Source organism: Eubalaena glacialis, chromosome 14 (assembly GCF_028564815.1).
Source record: "Eubalaena glacialis isolate mEubGla1 chromosome 14, mEubGla1.1.hap2.+ XY, whole genome shotgun sequence".
Lineage (NCBI taxonomy): Eukaryota > Metazoa > Chordata > Mammalia > Artiodactyla > Balaenidae > Eubalaena > Eubalaena glacialis.
Window position 1 is genome coordinate 45747336 of NC_083729.1, and position 24904 is coordinate 45772239.

At 36.9% G+C, this 24904-nt stretch overlaps 1 protein-coding gene across 1 annotated transcript in view; it reads right to left on the bottom strand.

The window, feature by feature from the left end:
* Nucleotides 1-1177: 1177 nt before the first annotated feature.
* Nucleotides 1178-24904, bottom strand: part of ASB3 (ankyrin repeat and SOCS box containing 3) — a 93408-nt gene continuing 69681 nt past the window's right edge. The window contains exons 8-10 of the mRNA XM_061210435.1: nucleotides 22837-23094; nucleotides 17540-17673; nucleotides 1178-2862 (exon numbers count right to left, since the gene is read on the bottom strand). Coding sequence (XP_061066418.1) covers nucleotides 2657-2862; nucleotides 17540-17673; nucleotides 22837-23094 — 598 coding nt within the window. The 3' untranslated portion in view covers nucleotides 1178-2656. The remainder of the gene's footprint in view (nucleotides 2863-17539; nucleotides 17674-22836; nucleotides 23095-24904) is intronic.

The following is a 24904-nucleotide window of genomic DNA, read 5'->3' on the forward strand; positions in this document are numbered from 1 at the left end:
TCAAGACACTTGCTACTTGGGCAAAAGGGAGAGGGAAATGAAGAAATGAAGTTCAATGACTATAACTATATACAATAACACAAATGAATCTGAAAATGTACACAAAATTAACAGGAAACAAAAGACAGCATAGTGGATGATTCCAGGAAAAACTGATTTTTGGTGCTAGAACCCAGAAGAGTAGTTACCCTTCTGGCAAGAGCACAGTGACTAGAAGGGCCACAAAGGGAACTTCTGGGATGCTAATAATTCTGTTTCTTGAACTGCATGCTGATTATGCAACGTTTTCACTTTGTAAAAATACAGTTGACCCTTCAACATGTTTGAACTGGTGCAGGTTTACTTATACACAGATTTTTGTCAACAGTAATACTACAATACTACACAATCTGCAGTTGATTGGCTCCATGGTTGGATGAATCCATGGATACAGACAGTTGACTATAAGTCATATGGAGATTTTCAACTGTGCAGAGGGTAGGCGTCTATAACTCCCATGTTGTTCAAGGGTCAACTGTAATCTGTCTGTATACTTATGATTTGTGTACTTTTTTATATATGTGTTAAATGTCAATAAAAAGTTTACTTTAAAAAAAAAAAGAAATGATGTCCAGATTACCACTATTACATCAAATGATCACAGAAAGATGTCCTATGACAGGAAGGATCAGCAGGAAATATACTTAAAGGAGAACAACAGATCAAGGAAGGGTAAACTCTTGACAACTGTTATTAAAACCAATTCGCGTCCTGCTCTGGATATGCACCACCATTAGAAAACTACTGTATGGATTTCTTCCTCAGGTTCACTGTGACCTTAAGAGTATTAAAGCACCATGGTGCATGTAGGTCAGAGCTTAAAGTTCACACTAACTGGATGTATCATTTTGATCAGAAGCTGTGACTATAATTCACCTACCTTTAGGTACTTTTAGATTAGACTTCTCACTGAGTCCTTGTTATTAGTCATAAAAATCATAAATATTGTATTATAAAATAGTCTAAAAGAAAGATGCATTTATACAGTAAGTAAAATCATTTATGTGTTAAATACTAAGGGTTTTTAATGTATCTGAAATATTTTGAGATTTTTAAGAATAAAAGCTCAGTAAGTTATAAGTAGTTGAATTTATTACATATTTGAACATGAACAAAAACACATGAAAAGATTCACCCTCAAATGTAAACATTCTATGTACATTGGACCCTAACAAAAAACTGGTTATGTTAAAATCAGAGACTTAGGGTTTGGAAAAATACAGACATTTTAAAAATATTACATAGTATATACTTTTTTAGAATTTAGTAACTATCAGAATTTCCACCTGTTTTTCCATATCCACCCTTATCTCTGCCTGTATAACTACAGTCAAACTCTATCCCCACCCCACAGGCAGCAACTACAGCTCTAATCTGTGCTGAATTTAGTCATCCCCCTGGACCTTAATGTCTCCATCATTTGGTACGCCATCATCACTGCTTTTACCAAATAGCAAAAGCCTATCAGAGATGAATCTGGCTAACCCACTCTCATCTATTTTAAGTCACAGGATCCCAATAGGACAGAATACTTGCCCTCCTTTGGACCCCATCTCTAGTTGTCTATCACAACATTAATGCATTTATAACCTTTCTCTCAAGACTATTGCCCACAGCCTCTTACCATAGCTCACCTGATATGGTGTTCAGTCTCCTCTGACTCTAGATTCGTATCGAGCAATTGCAAAACGAATGAGGCAGTGTCTCATTAACCTAGGATGTTAAGGTTTAAATTTCATGGACTATTTGATAATGTATCCAGATAGTAAAAAGGAAACACACTATAACATTAATAGAACTAGCAATCATTGCTTCATAGGATCAAAGCTGCCCTCTGATTTGGAGGCTGAATGGAGCTTCAGTTTTATTTGATATTGAGCAACTCAGGAATACATACCTTTCTTTAAAGATGGTACCACAGAAATGTCTCTCCCAGTCTCCTAATTAATACTGTGTAAATGTGGTAAAATGCACATTTATCTCAATACCAACCTAATTTTTTTTTTCAACTGAGCATATCTTTGAGTTTAGGTCTGTTCTTGCCTTTGCAGAAACAGGAATCTTTTTTAGCCAAAGAGAGTATCAAGGAACTGGAAAAAAAACAATAGCAAAATGATTCATTTTCTATAGTCTTTAAAGAAAGAATTCTCCCCTGAGTTTACCTGTGAAAAGGCAATGAATTTCAACTGAATTAAGAGATGAGAATAGAATATAAGATAGTTCTTTTATAAACATAAGAGAGATTCAACTCCACTGTGTGTACACTTCCAGTGAAGTTTTATGCATTCCCTTCTAAACACTAGCCCTAGGTAAACACAGAATCATAGGTGGAAATAGGCCATGTTTAGCCACAGTTCATTAACAGAATAAAGCAGAAAATGGTTAGGTAATTTACAACATAAGTGTACTGATGATAAAACTGCAATAAAGTAACATTAGTGCAGTTTATACTTTTTTACCAGGAAGCTTAGTTATAAACATTTGCATTAAACTACTGCCCTCCAAAATCTAACTAACCACACAAACAAAAATCATCTTTTGTGACGATAAAATTGTGAAGAATTTGTACTCCATGGCTCCTTATCTTGGTGGTTTTCAGAGTAAGACATGACCTGTGTTAAGTAGCTTCACTGATTTCTCCATCTTGAATAACTGCCAGTTCTGGAACTTCATTCATCCTCAAAACCTCTGCATAGAGCAAATAATCATGTAGGCTTCTGGGAAGTGGCAACTGACCAATAAAACTGTTAGATCGTAGGTGCTCTGGTTTTAGACTGGACCGAATTTCCAAACGACAAAGGTGGGTCAGGGATGGAACAGAGGCTGGAGAAACAAAAAAAGGAAGATAAAAATGTTTGAACCAGAAAGATATAACAGTACATTAAGGTAAATGCCCTTTTTTTCCCCCACGTCTGCATAGTAGAAGAGAAGTGATATGTTACTTAGACTTACTTTTGAAAAAAGTACTTGGGCCAGGATGACCAAAATAAACTTTATTTATTTATTCTTTTTTACAGCCTTCACCGGGTTCTTCTTCCTCCGATTTCTGGCCACACATTCCAAAGTCAGTACCCAGGGCCATATAAAACTAAATGTTCAAATTCTAAATTTCTGCCAATACCAGTTCGGACTTAAGAAATGGGTGATCTAACTTTAGAAATGATAGAAGCACACAGTAGCAAACGTTACTTCCCTCTTACTCTCACTGCAAATAGTCTTCAGACCTACCACATTCAAGTGAATAAAAATGTAGCTTACATAAGTTTTGCTCTTTTTATCCATGATACAGAATGAAATTTTAAAATTGACAAAGAGAGAAAAGGACCATCTATCAAGTGCCTACTATTGCTGTATGCCGATACACATCCTCTTTTTATCTTCATTAACCCTGTGAGGTAGGTATTATCACGCTCTCACAGAGATAAGAAAACAGAGGTTTAAAAAGAGGTTTAAGTAACTTTCCAAAGGTCATACATCTAGTACATGGTAGACCAGGATTCAAACTCAAGTGCATATGACCCCAAAATGTGCATGTGTACATACACATGCTAAAACCACTGCTGCCAAAAGCTAATAACCAATTAAAGGATAACCCACATACACTTGATTAAGAATCGTAAGATACTGGTTTTGTTTTCCAAGACGAAAAGTGTTAACTAAAGAAGTTAATGTCCATGAAAACTAAGGGCACTAAAAACAGCTAGTGGTTTTATGTGAATCAAATCTAATGCCTTTTATTAGTCCAAGAAATCTTTTGTAAATCCCTGTGAAATGTACCAATGATTAACAGGCCAGGATCAGAGCAGCAGAGACAAGCACTATCAAGAGCCCAGCTGATATAAGACCAGCTGCTCTGACTCCAAGTCTAGGGTTCTTTAAACTGTAATAACCCACAGGGCCTGAGACATGCTAATTCTCTAACATCTTCAACATCTTCCAAACCACTGAAGTTAGTCCATCATCTTACATTTTAGTTTCAGCTTATTGGTTTAAGTTTAGTTTAGTTCATTCAGGGTCTGGGAAACTCCTCAATCCACAGTGTTTCAAAATGCCAAATAAGAAAAGCAACAGAGTTATCTGATTTTGTACATAAAACCTGAGTCAAAGAAGAGTATTTCCTTAAACCATGAGTCACACAGACTTCCCATGATAAACAATAAGACTACAGCATCTACGATATATAGCACATTTACTTTCACTGTTTCCATATTTATATATTGTTTAAATTTTAACCTTTTCAGTAAACTTAAAGGAAGAATCATCATTCTCCCTTCTAAGATGAGAAAACACAGATAAAGGGAGCACTAGAGAGATTAGCAGGAAACCACATGGAAAGCATGCTCAAACTGCAAACCTCCACAGTTTTCCAAAAGAGTAGTAAGCAGGTTCAATTTCAACAAGTAGGTTGCCCATGTTCAACTAGTACACATAAGGAAGCCCTCTCACCCACTGAGATCAGGAACAATAATTGGTCCTAATGTCACTGGGTATGCACAAATGTAATAAAAGTTTTGGAAATGAGCATAACTGATTCTTGGTAAGCACACAACTCAGCTGGTAGGGACAAAAGTATGTTGGCATACTGGAAAGTGGCCTATCAGCTGCAAACCCTGAGCATGCCATAGGTATAGTCAAATGGCACTGACAGAGAAAATGACAAGACTAGATTGTGTGGATCACAGTGAGATTGGTTAAGAGAATTTTTACTCCTATTCGGTTAGAGTTTAATATGCATCCTGTTAAATTGAAATCTCTTCATTCTGCACATTCTTGTTAATGTAGATACTCACCACACACCCAGAAGGAAGACAAAGGATGGCTGTGTAACCTGGAGAAGAGCTGCTCACTCGGAGCTAAGGAATCCTTAACACTTCTCCAGCTTCACCAACTTGACAGACTACACTGACTTACAACTCCTCAGGCTGACTGGCGAGTGTTCCTCTGGCTGTCCCACAGCCTCCTGCAGTGCAGACAAGCCTTTCCAAAAGGCCATCTGACTACATCACTGCAGCCCCATCTTTTACAGCTAAATAAACCATTTGTTTGTTTATGCTGACATGTGTGTGGAAGCTTAATCATCTGTGATCAAGCCAAACTGGACCAATACACATTTGTTATGGAAAGCTTAAGTGACTTGCCTGTGTTGACATCATACAGCAACAGAGCTGACACTAGATCCAAATGATTTGACCCCAAGTCTAGGGTTCTCTAAACTGTGATAAGCCCAAAATAATTCTCTAACAACTTCTAAACCACTGAAACTATCGTAAGTTTCGGGAGATCTTTCCATTTAATAATAAAAAAGGAAAGGGTATAGCTACTTCAGTTACTGGTTCCAATTTCAATTGCACCATTTTGGTTTTCCTCCTGTGAGCAAAATAAATCGCTGGCCTGATGAACAATTAGAGGTAAGAACTGTATTCATTTGACCTTGAGGGAGTCTTTCACCTATGGACTATTAACACAGACAATAATATACCCGTCAGTGCCATCTTAGTTTAATATGCCAGTGAATACTACCGGAACTGTATAATCATATATGCAATATTTCAAAGCACGCAAAATTCCTATGAAAGTTTTAGTGATGTATAGTATTTCCAGATGTGTTGCCACCAGGCTGAGAGAAGATCAAGTCATGCCTTGAATTTATAATGTGGAAAAGTCCAGGGGACTTCCCTGGTGGCGCAGTGGTTAAGAATACGCCTGCCAATGCAGGGGACACAGGTTCGAGCCCTAGTCCAGGAAGATCCCACATGTCGTGGAGCAACTAAGCCCATGTGCCACAACTACTGAGCCTGAGCTCTAGAGCCCATGAGCCACAACTACTGAGCCCGCGTGCCACAACTACTGAAGCCCACGTGCCACAACTACTGAAGCCCGGGCGCCTAGAGCCTGTGCTCTGCAACAAGAGAAGCCACTGCAATGAGAAGCTCACGCACTGCAAAACAGTAGCCCCCGCTCGCCACAACTAGAGAAAGCCCGCACGTGGCAACGAAGACCCAATGCAGCCAAAAATAAATAAATAAAATAAATTTTAAAAAAATAGATTTAAAGAATCATACATTTAATATATATATGTATAAAATATGGAATAGCCCAGAAGCTGTATGTAAAACATAACTTTCATGAAAACTTGTTAAAATCAGATTTTAATTTCTTAAATAAATCTCTCTTTTCCTACATTATGGCACTGATCATAGTCTAGAAAATGATGTCTGAAACCATGCTATACTTTTAAGTCACTTTTCTGACCAAATTAGTTTCAAATTAGTAATGTTAAACCCAGTTATCTCTAGATCTGTTAGATAAGCAACTTTTAACTATTCATTTCTCTATATATAAAGTCTTCAATTTTGTTAATTTTGTTGTACATACACAGAACAATCAAAATAGAAGCCCACATGTTCTATGGAATTGTACTAAAATCAAAACAATGATCAGACTAAACTCCACAATTTTTAATTCATTATTCTTGTTAATGCCAAGTTTACTATAGCACAGAACTACATGTACATCAAACACACCCATTATCTATATTTCCTACAACCATTCCTCTCTAGCCTGCCCTCATGCCAATATTCAAATGATGTATCTGCCTAGACTTTATTTCTATGGTTCCTCTGCATGGTTTTCTACATCAAATGTATTTATCTGACTTTTGGGCCATCTACTACAATGTGTATTATCATCATTAATATAATGTCTTTATGGTTCCATCCTTTTGTTCCCAGTCCTTCTTAATTTACTTGTACAGTCTCTCTCTTTCCCACTGACTACAACTAAAAACTTGGACAAAATTAAAAAAGCAACAACCTGAGGACTCTGAAGAACAAATAAGAGACAGATTAGGGCAGGAAATCAAAACTTAAAGAATGACCAGTAGAACAGCAATGAATGGAATGAATGGAAAGAGCACCACCCAGTAATAAGCCTGGAGTTGGAGTTCATGAGCCATTATTAACTAGTTGTGTGACCTGCAGCAAGTCATTTAAATGCTCTGACTTTCAGTTCCTTTTCTATGAAATGGGAATAATACCTCATCTATAAAATGAACATAACTGACACCCCTCTGCATCAAAAGGTTGTTGATAAGGTTCAAGTTAGAACACACTTGCAAAAGCATTTTATAAACTGTAAAATACCATACCAATCCTAGGCACCATCTAATCTAGTGATCTCCAAATGTTTTTTGACTGCACGCCCAATTAGTGAAATGTCTTTGAGTACATAACCCCAATGTATGGATATTTACGTACATATAAATTATATATGTATACTATTAAATTAACATTATCTACACTAAGTACAAATAAAATACATAAAATTAAAAGAATAAGTTAAAATGAAATAAGGTACATATTTAAAATAATTTCATTTATCTATTAACAGTATAAAACCCTTTTTACTTTTGCTAAATATGTTAATAATAATATTTTAACAAAAGCAAGGTGACTGACTAAGCTTCATTAATTTAATTTTTAGTGACATGGCAAGTCCAAGATTTGGTTCTAGGTCCAATCTACTGATGTAGTTAAAAAAATATCTTACAAAAACCATGTAGATTCAGACGGGAGGAGTACATTGTGGCTTAGCTGAACTAATCAGGATACTAACTTATCCCATCTAGCAATTATGCAAAACTTTTATCAAAATTCAACTGGTAAATTTCTATTTTTCGTGGTATCAATCAGTTTACAAGCTAATTAGAAAGTTTCATTTTTTCACATTTTTATTAAATGCATTCAAAATCTAACGAAACTGTTTCCAAGTATTTTAAGTGTGTCAATACCAGAGTTTTTCTAGGTGATGCACATTGTTTTTGGCAAGAAGATCACATAACAATAGAAATATTTCCCAGCATCTGTTTTCGAAATCATCTCCCCATAGCAAAGTTTCCTTCAGAAAGTAGTTTGCTTTCTCACTCAGTTAAAATATCATTTTTACCTTAAATCAACAGAATTTTAGGAAATATGTACTAGGTTTCATACTATTCATAGCTATTTATTACCAAGAAAAAAAAAGGTTAAGAAAATTGGAACAGTTTTATTTTTGCAAAAGAAAAGTACATAATTCATTGTTAAGTTCAAGGGTTCTTTTTTATATTGTCACAAGATAAAGAGCAAACCTCTGGATGTATAAACAATAATCATGGTCACTCCCATCTCATCATAAAGTACTACAAAGACTATATATTTTAAAGGTCATGTTTTTATAAAATTATTCACAACAGTATTACTTCATGCAATTCTGGTTTCAACTCCTTTCCTGTATTAGCCTATTAATGATGCAATAAACTCCTTTCATGTGTGATGTTATCTCCATTTCCTCACATTTACAGAAAAGCCACTCCATCAGCAGTCAGTCTTACATAGCTTTTCCAAAAAAACATTTTTCTATTAAATAAGTCATTACTGTTGCAAATATATCCTTTCTGGTACATATTTCCTTTAGTGGCTCTCAGAAAAGTAACATTATTTATATTTTCTTACTGAAACAGAATCTTAAAAAAACCCTAAGCTGAGACATGTTATAAATATTATATATCTTCTTCCAACTTAGTATACCATACTTCCTACTTGCAAGGTTATATTTTTATTCTTTTAACTCTTTAGCAATGTTTTCTATGCTCCTTTCAACAATCTTTGCTAATAAGAAATGCATTTTACTTTGTCCCCATATTATTTCAGTCTGTTTTACTGTGGCAGCAAGAACATTCATTTCCCCAATGGTATGTAACTTTTTGTCTTTTCACTATTGAATAAGCAAATTTAAAAGGAGCTCTAAGCATCTGTCATTATGTTTAGTATACTTTATAAAAATAATGGACTGAGCAACATATGACTTAAATATTGATGAAAAAATCAAAGGGTTTGTCTTTATGTTCTGGATGCTTAGAGTGTCTTGCTGATTATGATATTTTCATTACCTAATATCTCAATGCACACTACATACTAACATCAAGGCTCACTGTTAACATTAGTAGAGGTGAACCATATTTTATTTTATTTTTTTAAGGTGAACCATATTTTAAATACCTTTCTTGATACTTTTGAACTTCTCGTCAGCTCAGATTGGGTGGTCAGCTTTTTTATCGTATGACATGACTATCTGATAAGAATAGGAGTGTAGGGCTTCCCCGGTGGTGCAGTGGTTAAGAATCCGCCTGCCAACGCAGGGGACACGGGTTTGAGCCCTAGTCTGGGAAGATCCCACATGCCGTGGAACAACTAAGCTCATGCGCCACAACTACTGAGCCCACGTGCCACAACTACTAAAGCCCTTGCACCCTACAGCCCATGCTCTGCAACAAGAGAAGCCACGGCAATGAGAAGCCATAGCACCGCAAAGAAGAGTAGCCCCCGCTCACCACAACTAGAGAAAGCCTGCATGCAGCAATGAAGACCCAACACAGCCAAAAATAAATAAATTAATTAAATTAAAAAAAAAAAGAATAGGAGTGTAACTCTATGATTATTTTGTTGGTTCACTTGTATTGGTACCTTTAGTATTATCCACATAACACGTTATTTTTGCAGGAATCTTTTTAAGCCGCTTGACCAATTTTTGAGAATTGGTTAAGTTAAAACTAGATGATGTAATCACAGGTCCACTGAACAGTCAAACATGAACTACAATTCACTAAGGTACACCACAAGTATGGGTGCCAGGTCACCCACTTTGGGAAGTGCGAACCTAACCCATATAGATGTGTAGGTACAAGGCACTCGGCCATGTGTGCTAAGTGGAAAAATAAAAAAGATGAAAGCTCAATTTGTACAACTACCTCACTATTAGAGAAAAGATAAAGTGAAAGGGAACTTAATCAATGATAAGCAATTTCATCTTCCTCTCTCCCACCTTTAGGTGCCTCTCTCTGGAGCCTGGAATACTTGAAAATTAAGTAAAATCATCTAGCCTAAGCATTTTCCTGTGGTAATCAAATAAAAGAATGAATCACGGTCTCAGGATCTCTCAGAAAATAAAAATCCATTCTTCATTTCCCTAACTTGTTTAGGGAACTATAACACAGCAGTCTGAGACAATAAGAAAAAATTAAGTTCAATATTATAAAGTAAATTTTAAGTCCCTCCAATACCTCTCCATAAAGTTCTCAGGAACCCCTATATTCTATCATAAACAAATCTGCCTTCATTTAGAACACTGTCCAGAACACTCTCTTCACCTCTTGTCCTCACAGAAGCCTGATCCTCCCCCCAAAATTACTTCCTTGACCAATTTCTAAGATATAATTTTCTCATTCTTCCACACCTTGTCACACTTACCATGAAGTCTAAGTGGCAATTTTAGCATTCTCATAGTTCTTCTGCACCACCTTCAGACCCACGTTTTTCTGTCTTTAAATTCCAACATACACCACTTACTATCCTTCCGGAGTGTGCTCTCTCTTACTACCACTACGCCTGATCGTTAATATCATTGAGACCTCGGGTCCCAACTCCTCCTGCCGTCTAGTTTATCAGGTCCCTTTCCTTTCTCATTTCTTTTCTTATTTGCCGTTCATGGGCCCATCACTGATGCTACTTTATTTTATCATCCTCAATTCTTCTGTACCTGCTCTGACAACCCCCAGATCAATCTAACCATTTTCCTTCTTTCCAATACAGAGAAAGTAAAGCAATGCTGGGGAAAAAATTACCATATAACCATATGAATGAACTATACCACTTCCAACCTCCACTTAGGCCCTCAGTGTTGCTCAGCAAATCTCTTTCACCGGTTCCCAGTTTGCCACAAGCATTCTAAATCAGGTCTCTGCTACCAAACTCTCACTTCAGTTTCCTTTTTAGCAAGATTTTACCTTCTACTCTTAAGTAAAAATAGGAGATCTTCTAGGCTCTCTTTCTCTGAGTTTCTAATACTCAAACTATAAACGTATCTACATCCACCCCACCCTCATCTCTCTTATTCTCAAAGGAAGGGGCCTATTTGAGGCTAATCCTCCCTCTGGCTTATCTGAAATCTTATTATATAAACTATTGCTTTTATCTCCATATCTTTAATCTTTTCCTTAAACAAACTGAGACCCTTTAATCTATAAAACATGTTCAAGCCTCTCTCACCTTAAAAAGAAAAAGAAAATTCTGCCATGACCCTGCATCATTCGTTTTTAGCCATTGCACTAGAGAACTGTTTATTTTTCACTCACAGATTCTAAATCAGTATCTGATACATAGTTGACATGTAATTAAAGAACCCACTTACTAAGGAATTAATGAATATAAACAGCTAGATTTGTAAATGCCCACTTACAGAAATATTTACATGATAGATTCTCTTCACTAAAGACTTCTGCTTATGGTCCACATTTGGAACTAACTAAAATTACAGATGAGTGTTTAAAAGTTCTCAAATGAACAAGCTATCAAAAACGAAAGCTTCTGTCCTAACTGCCTTTCCACCCTAAAATAAATATTTGGGATATGGAAAATAATTTTCTTTTAATTAGGATATAGCTGTCCCAGGGGTCTGCCAGCACACATATCTAATGTACATATATGGGAAGAGTAAAATGGTCTTTCAAATAATATTGGTGACCCAATACCTAAGACACTTAAAAAAATTGTTTTAATTGCTCTAGAGCAATACTTTCTCCTCTCTTAGCTTACCAACAGATTGCTGACAAAATCAAAGCAGTTTTACCAGCAAAATGTCCCAGCAAATGTGGATACAACTCATTGGTACCTAGTTTAGTAAGGATTTCCCCACCACATACACACAGACACAAATAAAAAATAAAATCCACCACTTGGATTTATAAGAGGCTGTGTGAAGCTAAACTTATAAAATTATAAATGGGCAGATGGAACCGTACTAAAATTTTAAGTTAACTATAAATTTCTCTTAAAAAAAAAAAAAAAAAAAAAAGCTTGGCTCTTAAATCCAGTAATAAGGGCAGCCTGCAGGACACTGTTAATCAAGGCATGATTCGCTTAAGCCATAACATGGCTAGTATCTGGGAGGTCAAAGTTTCCTACTCTACAAATAGAAGGTCACATGCTCAATTTTTAAAGATGAAAGGTAATTACTAATGGGGTTCTTTTTTTTTTTTTTTTGGCTGCGTTGGGTCTTCGTTGCTGCACGCAGGCATTCTCTAGTTGTGGTGAGCGGGGGCTACTTTGTTGCGGTGCACAGGCTTCTCATTGCGGTGGCTTCTCTTGTTGCAGAGCACAGGATCTAGGCACGCGGGCTTCCGTAGTTGTGGCACATGGGCTCAGTAATTGTGGCTCACGGGCTCTAGAGCGCAGTCTCAGTAGTTGTGGCGCACGGGCTTAGTTGCTCCGCGGCATGAGGGATCTTCCCGGACCAGGGATCGAACCCGTGTCCCCGCATTGGCAGGCAGGTTCTTAACCACTGTGCCACTAGGGAGCCCTTTACCTCTGCTTTTTTTTTTTAAAATTAATCATTTTACATCCTTACTTTTTTTTTTTAGACAGTTCTTTTATTTATCTATTTATTTGGCTGTGTTGGGTCTTCGTTTCTGTGCGAGGGCTTTCTCTAGTTGCGGCAAGTGGGGGCCACTCTTCATCGCGGTGCGCGGGCCTCTCACTGTCGCGGCCCTCTCACTGTCGCGGCCTCTCTTGTTGTGGAGCACAGGCTCCAGACGTGCAGGCTCAGTAGTTGTGGCTCACGGGCTCAGCTGTTCCGCGGCATGTGGGATCTTCCCAGACCAGGGCTCGAACCCGTGTCCCCTGCATTGGCAGGCAGACTCTCAACCACTGCGCCACCAGGGAAGCCCTTTACCTCTGCTTTTAAGATCAACTGTCTCGCTCTCTTTTTTTTTTTTAATTAATTATTTATTTATTTATTTATTTATTTTTGGCTGTGTTGGGTCTTCGTTTCTGTGCAAGGGCTTTCTCTAGTTGTGGCAAGTGGGGGCCACTCTTCATCGCGGTGCGCGGGCCTCTCACTATCGTGGCCTCTCTTGTTGTGGAGCACAGGCTCCAGACGCGCAGGCTCAGCAATTGTGGCTCACGGGCCTAGTCGCTCCGCGGCATGTGGGATCTTCCCAGACCAGGGCTCGAACCCGTGTCCCCTGCATTGGCAGGCAGATTCTCAACCACTGCGCCACCAGGGAAGCCCCAGATCAACTGTCTCTTAAAAATATGTTCTCATCTCAATCTGCAACACAAAATAGCTACACTCTGATACTCTTAGGTAGTCTAATTTTGAACTCACTGCTCACTACTACTTATTAAAAATTGAGTGGAGTGTTACAATATTTAGAGAGAACTGGTCAAAAGTGCACACAGGTCATCCATCCCTCCAGATATTATAAATCTAGCCCTGGTCAAGTCAGAGCAACAGAGACCTGAGAACCAGGGCCCACTTAAGAACTACTTTTATTGAATTATACCTTGGTATGACAGCAACAGTCCACATTGAAGATTGGTAACATAAAATTCCAAGAAGCCATGGCTACCAAGATGTTGCCTAGGAAACTGTCCATCACAACATCCAAGAATATCTGTACTTGTGAGCAATGAGTTTGTTTTATCTTATGAACTCTGTAACCTAGTGTCAAGAACTAGAGAGCTCAGTCAGAGCCAAGTTTACAGAGTATCAATTGACAAGTTTCAGATTACCATGATAAGCTTTCCCTGACTCCATATTTTTCTTTTGCTTCCACTGTTTTTAAAAAATGTTTATTTATTTTATTTATTTTTTATTTTTGGCTGCGCCAGGTCTTCGTTGTGGCATGCAGGATCTTTTGTTGCAGCGCTCAGGCTCTTCATTGCAGCGTGCGGGCTTCTCTCTGGTTGTGGCATGCAGGTTTTTTCTCTCTCTAGTTGTTGCACACGGGCTCCAGAGCACGTGGGCTCTGTAGTTTGTGACACGAGGGCTCTCTAGTTGAGGCGTACAGGCTCAGTAGTTGTGGCACGTGGGCTTAGTTGCCCTGTGGCATGTGGGATCTTAGCTCCCCAACCAGGGATCGAACCCACGTCCCCTGCATTGGAAGGAGGATTCTTTACCACTGGACCACCAGGGAAGTCCCTGCTTTCACTTTTAACTTCTGTTTTGTGATAATCTATATGCATAAACTGTTTTAAATCCTGTTTAGAACAAAGCAGAGGAACACTGAAATGAATAGATCAAGAGAGTTTCAAGGAGCCATTACAGGATCCTTTGTACAATCCAGATCTACATAATTCTCTGGATAGAATTGTTCATATTTGATCATTAAAGGTTCAGGATGAACTAAAGCCAAGTGCTTTTATCCTTAAGAACATAATTAATTACCTAGACTTGATCTTGGTCAGTTGGGCAGGGGCTGGCAAATTTTTTGATTAAGAAGTATATTGCTATGTGCGGTTAAACTGATGTTTCTAAGAAGTATATACAGGCACATGATCAAAAAATTGTTAACTGCAACCAGTCAGTCAATTTTACCTGGTATACATTTCCTTTCTAACGCAAAAGAACTTTTGAAGACAAATCTGACTTAATGATTAAAAGATGAGCAGCAAGACTGGTTGTCTTTTTTATTTATAAGCTACCAGGGCAAGTTGCTATTTCCTTAAGGAGGAAAAGGGAGAGGAAAGGAGAATTTTGAGCGAGTATAAGGCATCTCCAAGACTTGAAAAGGGCTTAGGAAAAGAATGGAGAAAATCTTTCCCTTGGGATAGATACTGGTATACCTAAAGGAGCTAGGGAGCTGAAATTACCTAGGGGCTTACAAATAGCGGCAGAGCCACAAGAAGCATCTTTTCCAAAAAATTTAAAGAAATATATTGACAAGGCAGTTTTTAATACCATGATAAGTTACTGGAGAAAGTGAGGTGAAAGCAAGACTGTCATACATGTAGAGAGGTAATCAAAGAATTGTTTTTCTGCACTCACTCCCATTGGTATTAAAACCCTGGCCATGCTTCTGCTTACTAGAAATCCTCAACTCAAAATACAAAAAAGGAGGGGAGAGTATAGATGACCAATACATGGAAATTGAATGTCCTGAAAATTGAAGAAAAAAGGGGAGCTGGGTACGTCAAGACAGCCTTGAACTACAGAAAGGAAGAGAATCACAATCCCATTTGAAACTCAGGCAACTGAGTAGATGGGCATATCTTTTCTTTCCAGCCTTACTAAAACCTAGCATTGTAATGGCTCCCATTACCTGCAGAAGAGGAACCACTGAAGAACATTCTGAGAGACCAATATAACTAAGAGGAAGAACACAAGTGTTTCCTAAGTAGTTCGCAATAAGAACAGGGCTAAAAAGTCTTCCTGGTATAGGAATAAAAGCCTTTGTAACACTGGACAATGCAAGAGTCAAGGTGGATCAGGGTTTCTCAACCTGGGCACTAGTGACATTCGGGCCAGATAATTCTTTGCTGTGGGGGGCTGTCGTGTGCACTGTAGCATGTTTAGCAGAACCTCCCTGGCCTCTATCCCCTAGATGGCAATAGCGCCCCTACCAATTATGACAACCAAAATATCCCCTGTGGGGGGCAAAATCACCCCTGTTGAAACCTCCGCTATGGATGAAACAAGTAACAAAGAGCTGCCAGGGATAACTCACTTTCTCAGTAAATAGCACTCCCAAACCACCTCACATCCTGAACCAGGAAACAGAAGGAACATCAGGATTTGTGGGAAAAATGATAAATTCAAATTCTGGATATGTCAGAATGTGGGACACCAAGTGGAGATATCCAAAAGTCAGTTGGATACATGAGACTGGAACCAAGAAAAGAGGCCTTGGCAAGAGAAACAGACCAGAAAAGCATTAGCTACATTAATACCTTTGAAAAAGGCTTTTGTCAGCCAAAATAAAATCCTCTTAAGAGATGATGATTATTACCCTACACAAGCTCTACCTAGTGCCTAATTAAACAAGAAGCCCTTGATGGATTTAGTCTACAGCAGGATAATGTACTCATGCACAATTCTTACCTTCATCTGGACAAACTTGCCATATGTTAGAGTCTTCAAAGTAAACTCTCACATACCTTTACTAATTGATAGGTTGCAATAATCTTCCCATTTGGCATATGTGCCTTCTTTTTGACTTTTTGTTTCCAAATCCATTGTCCCATATTCTATCAATTAAGAAATAGATACTTCCTCTCTGCCACTGCACATACATAATTAGCAAAAGCAGATGCAATTCTCACATGCATGTGAGTTTTCTAACATTATCATTAAAGAAATTCTGCTCTGGAAGGCTCAGAGATTCCAAACAGATTATACTTCTTCTTCAACAAGAAACCTCACTGACAGTTTGAATACACCTCAGTTCAAGAGCATATTTTCCTGAATGTCTTTTTTTGATTGAGAATATTTACTTAAATGTAATCTTCCAAGAAATTAGAAGACATTTCTACGTATGTGTAAGTTCACTTGTTAAAAACCTATTCAACATGTTTTATGAAGAGTCACATCTCATGTAAAAATAGCAGTGAAGAAATAATTTTCCTAACTTAAGACATAATCTGGTTAACAAAATAGATTAAAATAAATCTGAATAAGTAAATAGAAACAATGTGCATATATTAAGTTTAGTTTAATCTGGTTTCCTTGTGTAAAATCTTCTACTGTACCCTCTTTATTTATTTTTTTAACTAGCTTAAAAACTTTTTTTTAAAGTGAGGGCAAGCTGATAATTTGTTTTAAAATAGTAATTTAAAATATCAATCAATTCACAGAATTTCCACCCAGCTCACCTCCATAGTTATATCTTACCAACCCACTGGCATACATTCAGTAAGAAAAGGTAATGATAAAGAATGGTGATACTTCCTTTTAGAGATGATAAATACTATAGAGAACACAAATCAACACACACTCCAAAGAGGAAAATTCATTTAGCATTTTTCTAACCACAAATTAAATATTCACTAACAAGATTTTTAGGACTCAATTTTGTTTGCATAACCCTTACTAAAAATAAAAGGATATCATTAAAATATCAGTAAACACCTGCTATTCTTTATATGCTCCTTAGGCTAAACTTATAAAACCAGATACGATTTTTGTTGAAGGAAATTACTATGACCTCCCTCACAGTCCCATCCTTTCCCCACATAAAGAAAATGCAGGGGACTTCCCTGGTGGCGCAGTGGTTAAGAATCCGCCTGCCAATGCAGGGGACATGGGTTCGAGCCCTGGTCTGGGAAGGTCCCACACGCTGCAGAGCAACTAAGCCCATGTGCCACAACTATTGAGCCCACGTGCCACAACTACTGAAGCCCGAGCACCTAGAGCCCATGCTCTGCAACAAGAGAAGCCACCACGATGAGAAGCCCACACACTACAGTGAAGAGTAGCCCCTGCACACCGCAACTAGAGAAAGCCCGTGCGTAGCAAAGAAGACCCAACGCAGCCAAAAATAAATAAATAAAATTTTAAAGAAAGAAAATGCAAATGATGTCCAATTTAATATATGTTCTCCAATGACTCTTATCACTTAAAATTACAACATAGCTAAGAAAGGAAGAAAAGAAAAGGTAGTGAAGTGTATTTGAAAATTGTGCTTTCTTACCAATATGTTGCTGTAGAGCCCAAGAGGAGTTTGAGGCACGAGCAGAGAGCATCTTTTCAACAGCTGGAGGAAGCCTCCTCCAATTAGTAAACTCCAAAGTGAAGATAAGGATGTCATCGCTGATTGAGTCAATCCTATATTGGCAAGATATTAACACAAAATTAGACACAAAATACACCAAGGTTCACCCTGAAAACAAACACCACATACCTATTCTTACAACATCTTGATGTGGAAGGCAGACGGAGAACTGCAGCATAGAAAATATTCATGAAACTAGAGGCAAGTTCAGTGGATATGAAAGATCAGCTATAGTTGCTACAGGAAACTCAAGTGACTGTGCATGTTGTTGTCCAACGGATGACAAAAGGAGTTTCTACTCTTACAGAGGGTAGGAATTTTCCTTCCCATTCCCCAGCAGCAGTGGTAAGAAAAGACAGATTCAGTGTCACTGTCATTAGTGGATTTGCCATCATTTCCTCCCAAATGGACCATCTTGCCAAATCTAGATTGGTCATCCTTGCAGACACATAATTTAACAGTCCTGAAAGGATAAAGCCCAAACACCCAAAGCTGTCCCTAAACTGAGTGTATGAGAGAAATGGCTTGTTTCTAACCAGCTCTCAGAGATATACTACAACTGTTCTCCTATAAGAACCTTTCCCATTATATTGTAGATATGGCTCTAAAGGACATACCAGAATAAGTTTTGTCTTTAAGAACTGAAAGAAGTTGTTGAAGACAAGCAGTTCTTCTATTTTTTTAAAATAATGTCATATTTCCTACCAACCCACCCAAAAGAGACTTCCCAAATTTTATAAGCACTTGAACCCTAACAGAAAGAGCACTGACCCAAGAAAAGCTCTGATTTCTAACATCACCTCTACTACTTACAAACATGTTGCCTAAATTCTTTAAGCCCTAGATCCTGGTCTCTAAAATGAGAATTAACACTTAACCTACCTATTTTAGGGGACTACTCATAAAACTAATGGAGACAATATAGTAAACAGACTATTAAAACTATAAAATGTTATATAAATATTTGATATTACTAGAACTGGTTTGAAATTTTCAGTATTACATTTTCAGTGGGACTTATAACACTGTACACATGAAATTTAGTAAAAGCTTAAAGAGAACTCTAAATTCTAACAAGATACTTATTTTGTACTCAACTAGATACTCCCGTACCATCACATTGTTTGAATTAAAATAAAATCATTAGAGTCTCTGGTGATTACTTCAAAAACAGAAATTCCTTTCAAGGTCGCTTTTTTGGAGACATTACTGAGCAAGGACAAAAGAAGGGAAAAATAGAAGTAAAGAAACTGAATAATACTCTAAACCTGTCATCTCAAAGACAACTTATTTCTCGTAATTCAGGGTCAAAGTATCCTTGAAATGACTGATTAGAGAGTATGAAAATTATTTCCTAAAATCTTAATTCTCTAATATGCAAACTTATATAAGGAAGAACTTAAACTGTAGCACAAATGCTTTGGGAAACATTTTACTTCTCAAGAAGCTCTCAGTGAAGTCACGATTTATCAGAAAATACTGAGAATAAATGAAATGATAAAATATATTCAAATGCAAACAACCTCCTTCACTTTCTAGGAACCCCACACCAAAGGTTACTTGGTTCTGGTTGCTAGTTTCTTTTTTAATGGTTTCATTTTTCTACCTTAATGTGCTGTCTCACTGTGACCAAACACAAAGTCATTTTTGTGCAGTTATCTAAACACACACACAAGAAATAAATCTGTTTACACAGTTTTAGTTAATATAATGTTGAGTTTATTTTACCAATGCTGATAATGGCACTGAAAATGTATTGTTACTGTACTACATTGACCGTTACATTGTACAAAGCAGTTGTACAATCATAAACCAGTGACAGTTAATCAACTAAATGCACAGATGACATTTACTTTCTATTATTCGTCTATTGCATTGGGGGTGTGAGGGAAACCTAGTCTTGCATTTAAAGCTGAAAAAATATTTCAGCTCTGCAGATTATATTGTGACAGGCAATTATTCAGCCAGATACATCTTTAAAGACTGTTTAAGACAACCAATACCTAGGAAAGACGTTTATAATTTACATGACAAAGATTAAGCAACAGACTTACATGTGATATAAATAAGATACAACCAAAATCCACTTTAACAACATATTGACATTTTTATGGGATAATTTTTTTATAACAGCTCTTTGAATGTAAAGTTGATCAAAGAAAGCAAAACATTCATCACATTCAGCGTAAACACTTGCTTTATTCATTCAATAAAAGATCAGTAAGCAAAAATTTCACCATGTTAAGCATTTTTATTGCTAAAGTGAAATTTTCCATCGTATTTTTTCTAATGAATATAAAGTGACTAAAGTTACTCCTTCAGAGTAAAATGTATGCAATTGGCATTCTCAATTCAAATAGCTGAAGTTTTATAATTTACTACAAAATAATTTGTAGTTTACTGTTTATTAACTCTTTTCTATCCTAATACATCCAATAAATATAACACAAACCCAGTGGCTTATTACCACAAAAATTCTCAAATGGGCTAGTCACATGGGGGGAAGGGAACCCTGTATCAGAACTAGGGATGGGAGAGTATATTTTACAAAGCCTTTTGGGAGGATAAAGCAAATTCCCTTTCCTTCCAGCAGTCTATGTAGTTGTCTGAGGAGGAAAGGAAAAGAAGATACATTTAATTTTTTCCCTGAATAGGTTCTTCCTAATTTAGGAGTAGGAAAGAGCAAGAAAAGTTGGCCCAGATCCCCCTAGGTTAGGCAAGGGATTAAGTACCTAAAATTAAGTGATAAAAACTACCATATCCCTGGGGATACACAGGGCTAAGGCAGCATAGCACAGGGGTTACAAAGACAGACATGAGCCACACTACTGGACAGCCTGAGTCCAAACCTAAGCTCTCGCACTAACTAGCTGTGTGAGCTTGGGCAAGTATGTTAAATACTTTGTGCCTCAATTCCCTCCTCTATAAAATATGGATAATGGTATCTACTATGTTTTATATTAAATGAGTTAATAGTAAAGAACTTAAAATAGTACCTACTGTGTATCAGGCAATATTTTAAGTGTTGGTTAAAGAAATAAATAAACTAGAAAGGGCTTCCCTGGTGGCGCAGTGGTTGAGAATCTGCCTGCCAATGCAGGGGACACGGGTTCGAGCCCTGGTCTGGGAAGATCCCACATGCCGCAGAGCAACTAGGCCCGTGAGCCACGATTACTGAGCCTGCGCGTCTGGAGCCTGTGCTCCGCAACAAGAGAGGCCGCGATAGTGAGAGGCCCGCACACCGCGATGAAGAGTGGCCCCCACTTTCCGCAACTAGAGAAAGCCCTCGCACAGAAACGAAGACCCAACACCGCCATAAATAAATAAATTAATAAATAAAATTTTAAAATAAATAAATAAATAAACTAGAAACCAGAATGGAGCATGAAGGCTGAAAGTAATGGGCAAGTAATATGGTGTCGAGTTAGTATCTTCAGTAGAAAAACACAAGAAGCATGGCTGAGAAGAAAGTGGGTGCCTTGGGAATAAGCACTAAGTGAAGTGACAGAGGAAAGGGAACACACTGTCAGAACTGCCCACAGCTATCTCACATGTTGGTTGGATTTACAGTAGCATTTTGGGGAGTGAATCCTAGAACAGTGAGGGGTAACTGCTGTTAGCTGTCAGGAGCCCAGACACAACAATAAAATTCACTAAGTAAAAAGTTAAGGGTACTTAAATAGCTTTGTTAATAGCTAGATATAGCATTCATTAGTGAGCGTTTCTATCTCAGTACTGAGTGTGTGTATGTGTGTGTGTGCACATGTAAAAGGGGATTTGTTAGGACAAGTAAACATACACAAATAACTTTTAAAAATTAGATTTCTCAATGAATCGTCAATAATTTTTATATCTCATTCAGTTATCTAAAAAATACAATGGATTTTTGTAAAAATTTATTGAAATGGTATAGAGGGAATTGCAACAGTGAGTGATTTGACAGATAACTATGTATTAATCAGCTGTTGGAGACAGAAGTAAATACAATTGGGTACTCAAACCACTGTAAACTATAAACAGAAAGTAAAGTGGAGATCAGAACATGTATCTAAACTTTGCTTTACTTCTATATTCCTCAAACCACCTACCAGAAAGCAGTTTTTCCTCACAAGCCACATATCTGAAACATTTAGTATCAGAAAGGGATGATAGTCCTAAGCATAAAACCTCTGCTTAGTGAAAATTCTTGAATTCTATATTATGGCAGACATAATAAAAAGGTGAGATACTGGGATCCTGCCAAACAAAGATATGTTCTTCACTTACAGATGGAGAAGCCACCAGGCAGAAGATGGAGTCCCAGAAATGCAAACAAAATTTACAAGTAGGAACCACTAGTGCTGCCTGCATGAATACCAAAGAGGACCTCTTTTGAAAAGCAAAATTTAAATAACAAAATATCAGAGCACTTTTCTCCTGAAATCCAAAATCTCAGTATTTGTCTAAACATAATTTTGGTAAATGGTAATTTTTGAAGCACAAAAATGAAATCTTCTAGATGTTTCATTGAAATTTTATAAAATACATTTAATTTTTATGTTCTTTATATTCCTAGAGACTTTTATTCTATTTCCTCATTTGACTCGAATTATCAGGTCAAAAGAGTTCTCTCACCGCTACAATTACCTTCTCGGTCCATCTAGACACATAACTCTTGAAAAGGTTGGTAAAACAGTTTTTATCCTTTTGCCCTAGAAAAATTCTGACTCAACTTTCATATAATCACTCATAGGGGTTGCCCTTCTGAGAAACCACTTGAGGTAAAGAGTTATTTCCTCAGCTACTCCAGAAATCAGTATTTATTGAGGGAGACTAAGTTCAAGTAGACAAGTTGCTATAGGATAGGAGTATTCAATCTAGTTGACTAAGGGATGCTAGAAATCTCCAAAGCAGCTACAACCATTCTGTCACAGACATTTTAAGAGCAGCATGAGGGATGGCCTAAGTAGAAAAAATAACCCTCTCAGGAGGGTTCACTGGCACCCATTCCTTTCTATTCCCTTCCAGCCACCTCTGACCTTTTCCCAGGACTCTATCCTTACACTCAATCTCACTATTAGCAGCCCCCCCAATTCCTTCCCCCCAACCCAGCCATCACAGTCAAAACACACACAATAACAACCTCCTCCCAACACAGGGATCTCAAGAAATTGGGGGAAATGAAAGGTAGTACACTCACTCAAAAAGAGTAAAGTCCACAAGGTAGGATTTCTTACCAAGAACTGCAGAGGAGATTCAGTGGGTCAAATCCAGCAAGCAGGAGAGATGGCAACCATTCTTTATATTTTGTCTGTGCTTTAACTGCGTGATTTATAAATTCAGATATGTGGCTCCATGATGTCAATGGGCAACATTTCTTCAAAAAGTAGCGAAATACTGAAAACCTCTCATACTTCAGGCAGTATGCCAAATGAAGTTCATTTAGCTGGGCTCCATATTTCAAAAGAATATTCACAATTCCAAAGAAGTCACAGCTCCACCACAAAAAATAAAGAAAGGAAGGAAGGAAGGAAGGAAGGGAGGAAGGGAGGGAGGGAGGGAGGGAGGAAGGAAAGAGGGAGGGAGGGAGGAAGGAAAAAGAAGGGAAGGGAAGAGAAGTTAGATTTTCACATTAAAAAAAATAATTCTTACAAAGTTAATAGTAGTTACAACTGGAAAGTAAGAATAGCAAATGGGCTAGTGGATGATTTTTACATGTCTAGTGGATTGAGACTAGGGGACCAGAGGAAAGGGAGGGTTTTACTTTTTAATTTACACCATTCTGCATGGTTTTTAATTTTCAACTATGAACAAGTTGCGTCCTTAGAATTTAAAACATTTATCTTAAATAAGTAAGTTTTAAAATTATCATTGACAAGTAGAAAACTCTTTTCAAATTGTGATTTTTTTGCACAATTAAGTATCCATAATACAAAACACTTGCTAAACAAAGTTAATAAAACAATGTGACTGGTCCCTAAAGACAGATGATTCAGTCTAGGAATCTCCAAGATACCACTTCCTTCAACAATAGCCTTAGTCAATTTCCCTCTTACTTTTAAATTTCTATTGGTAAAAAGCAATCATATAGAAAGGCTTTTTTTAATGAAAAAAATTTAACTTACAGCTTTAGATTTTTTAATTAATCTTCTTTATCAAGTGTTTTACAGAATAAATGTGTTATCATTTTACACCTATTGAATTGGTTACTTTAAAAAAGAAAAAATTATCATCCAATACTGCTAAGTTGTGGTTAAAATGACTGAAAATAAGTGTAACCCTTTTATGAGAGAGCTAATTGGCAAAATGCATCAAAAGAGGTTTCATAGCAAAGTTATAAGAGCACAGACTGGAGCCAGAGTGCTCAGCCACTTAACTAGCTGTGTGACTCTGAGTAAGTTACTTAAACTTTCTGGCACACAGAACTAGCATTATGTAAGTATTTGTAAAATAAAATGATACGTAAAGTAAAATACCACACAAATTAAAATATAAAGAACATAAATCCTGGGAATTTACCCAAGAGACAAAATAAAAAAGAAATTATATCCTATTTGCACAAATATATTAACCATAGTATTGTCTATGATTTTTAAAAAACAGATTTTTAAAAAACAGAAATTACCTAAATGTTTAACAGAGGAGCAGTAAGTGCAAAATATGACATAGTCATCCAAAACTACAATTCTGATGGTTGTGTGACCACATTTTAAAAACTGTTTATGATATAATTTTAACTGTAACAAAGCTCAATAAACATGTAGGTTCATTACATAGACAACTGTGAAAGAAAATACGCAAGAATAAAATTAGTCTCCCTCTGAAACTGGAAACAATGCTATTTTAAATAACTAGAAATAAAAAAAATATTTCATTAATCATAGTATTACAGAATCTAAATAATGAAGTCATAAAAATAAAAGAGAAAACAAACATAAAAGATTTAAACCACTGTCATGTGAGACCTCCTACTTCTGAGGACTTATGTATAGAACTTGAAATCAAGGTTTTAAAGCAGTTAAAACACTATATACATAAGTAAAATGTCACCTACCCCATGTAAATTTTTGTAAATCTATTTCATTTGTTCTCCAATTTGTGCTCTTTTCTTCAGTTAAAAGATTAAACGGTAATTCTCTTTATTATTAATAATATGCATAGCAATTAGAAAAGAAAAATCTATAATTCTAAAATTTCTTTATAAAAATTAATAACTTCGTTGTCTGTCTACCATATATTGCTATTTGTTCCAGGAAACTCCCATCATTCATATCAGTGTTCTTGAAAAGAGCCCTGTATGCATGT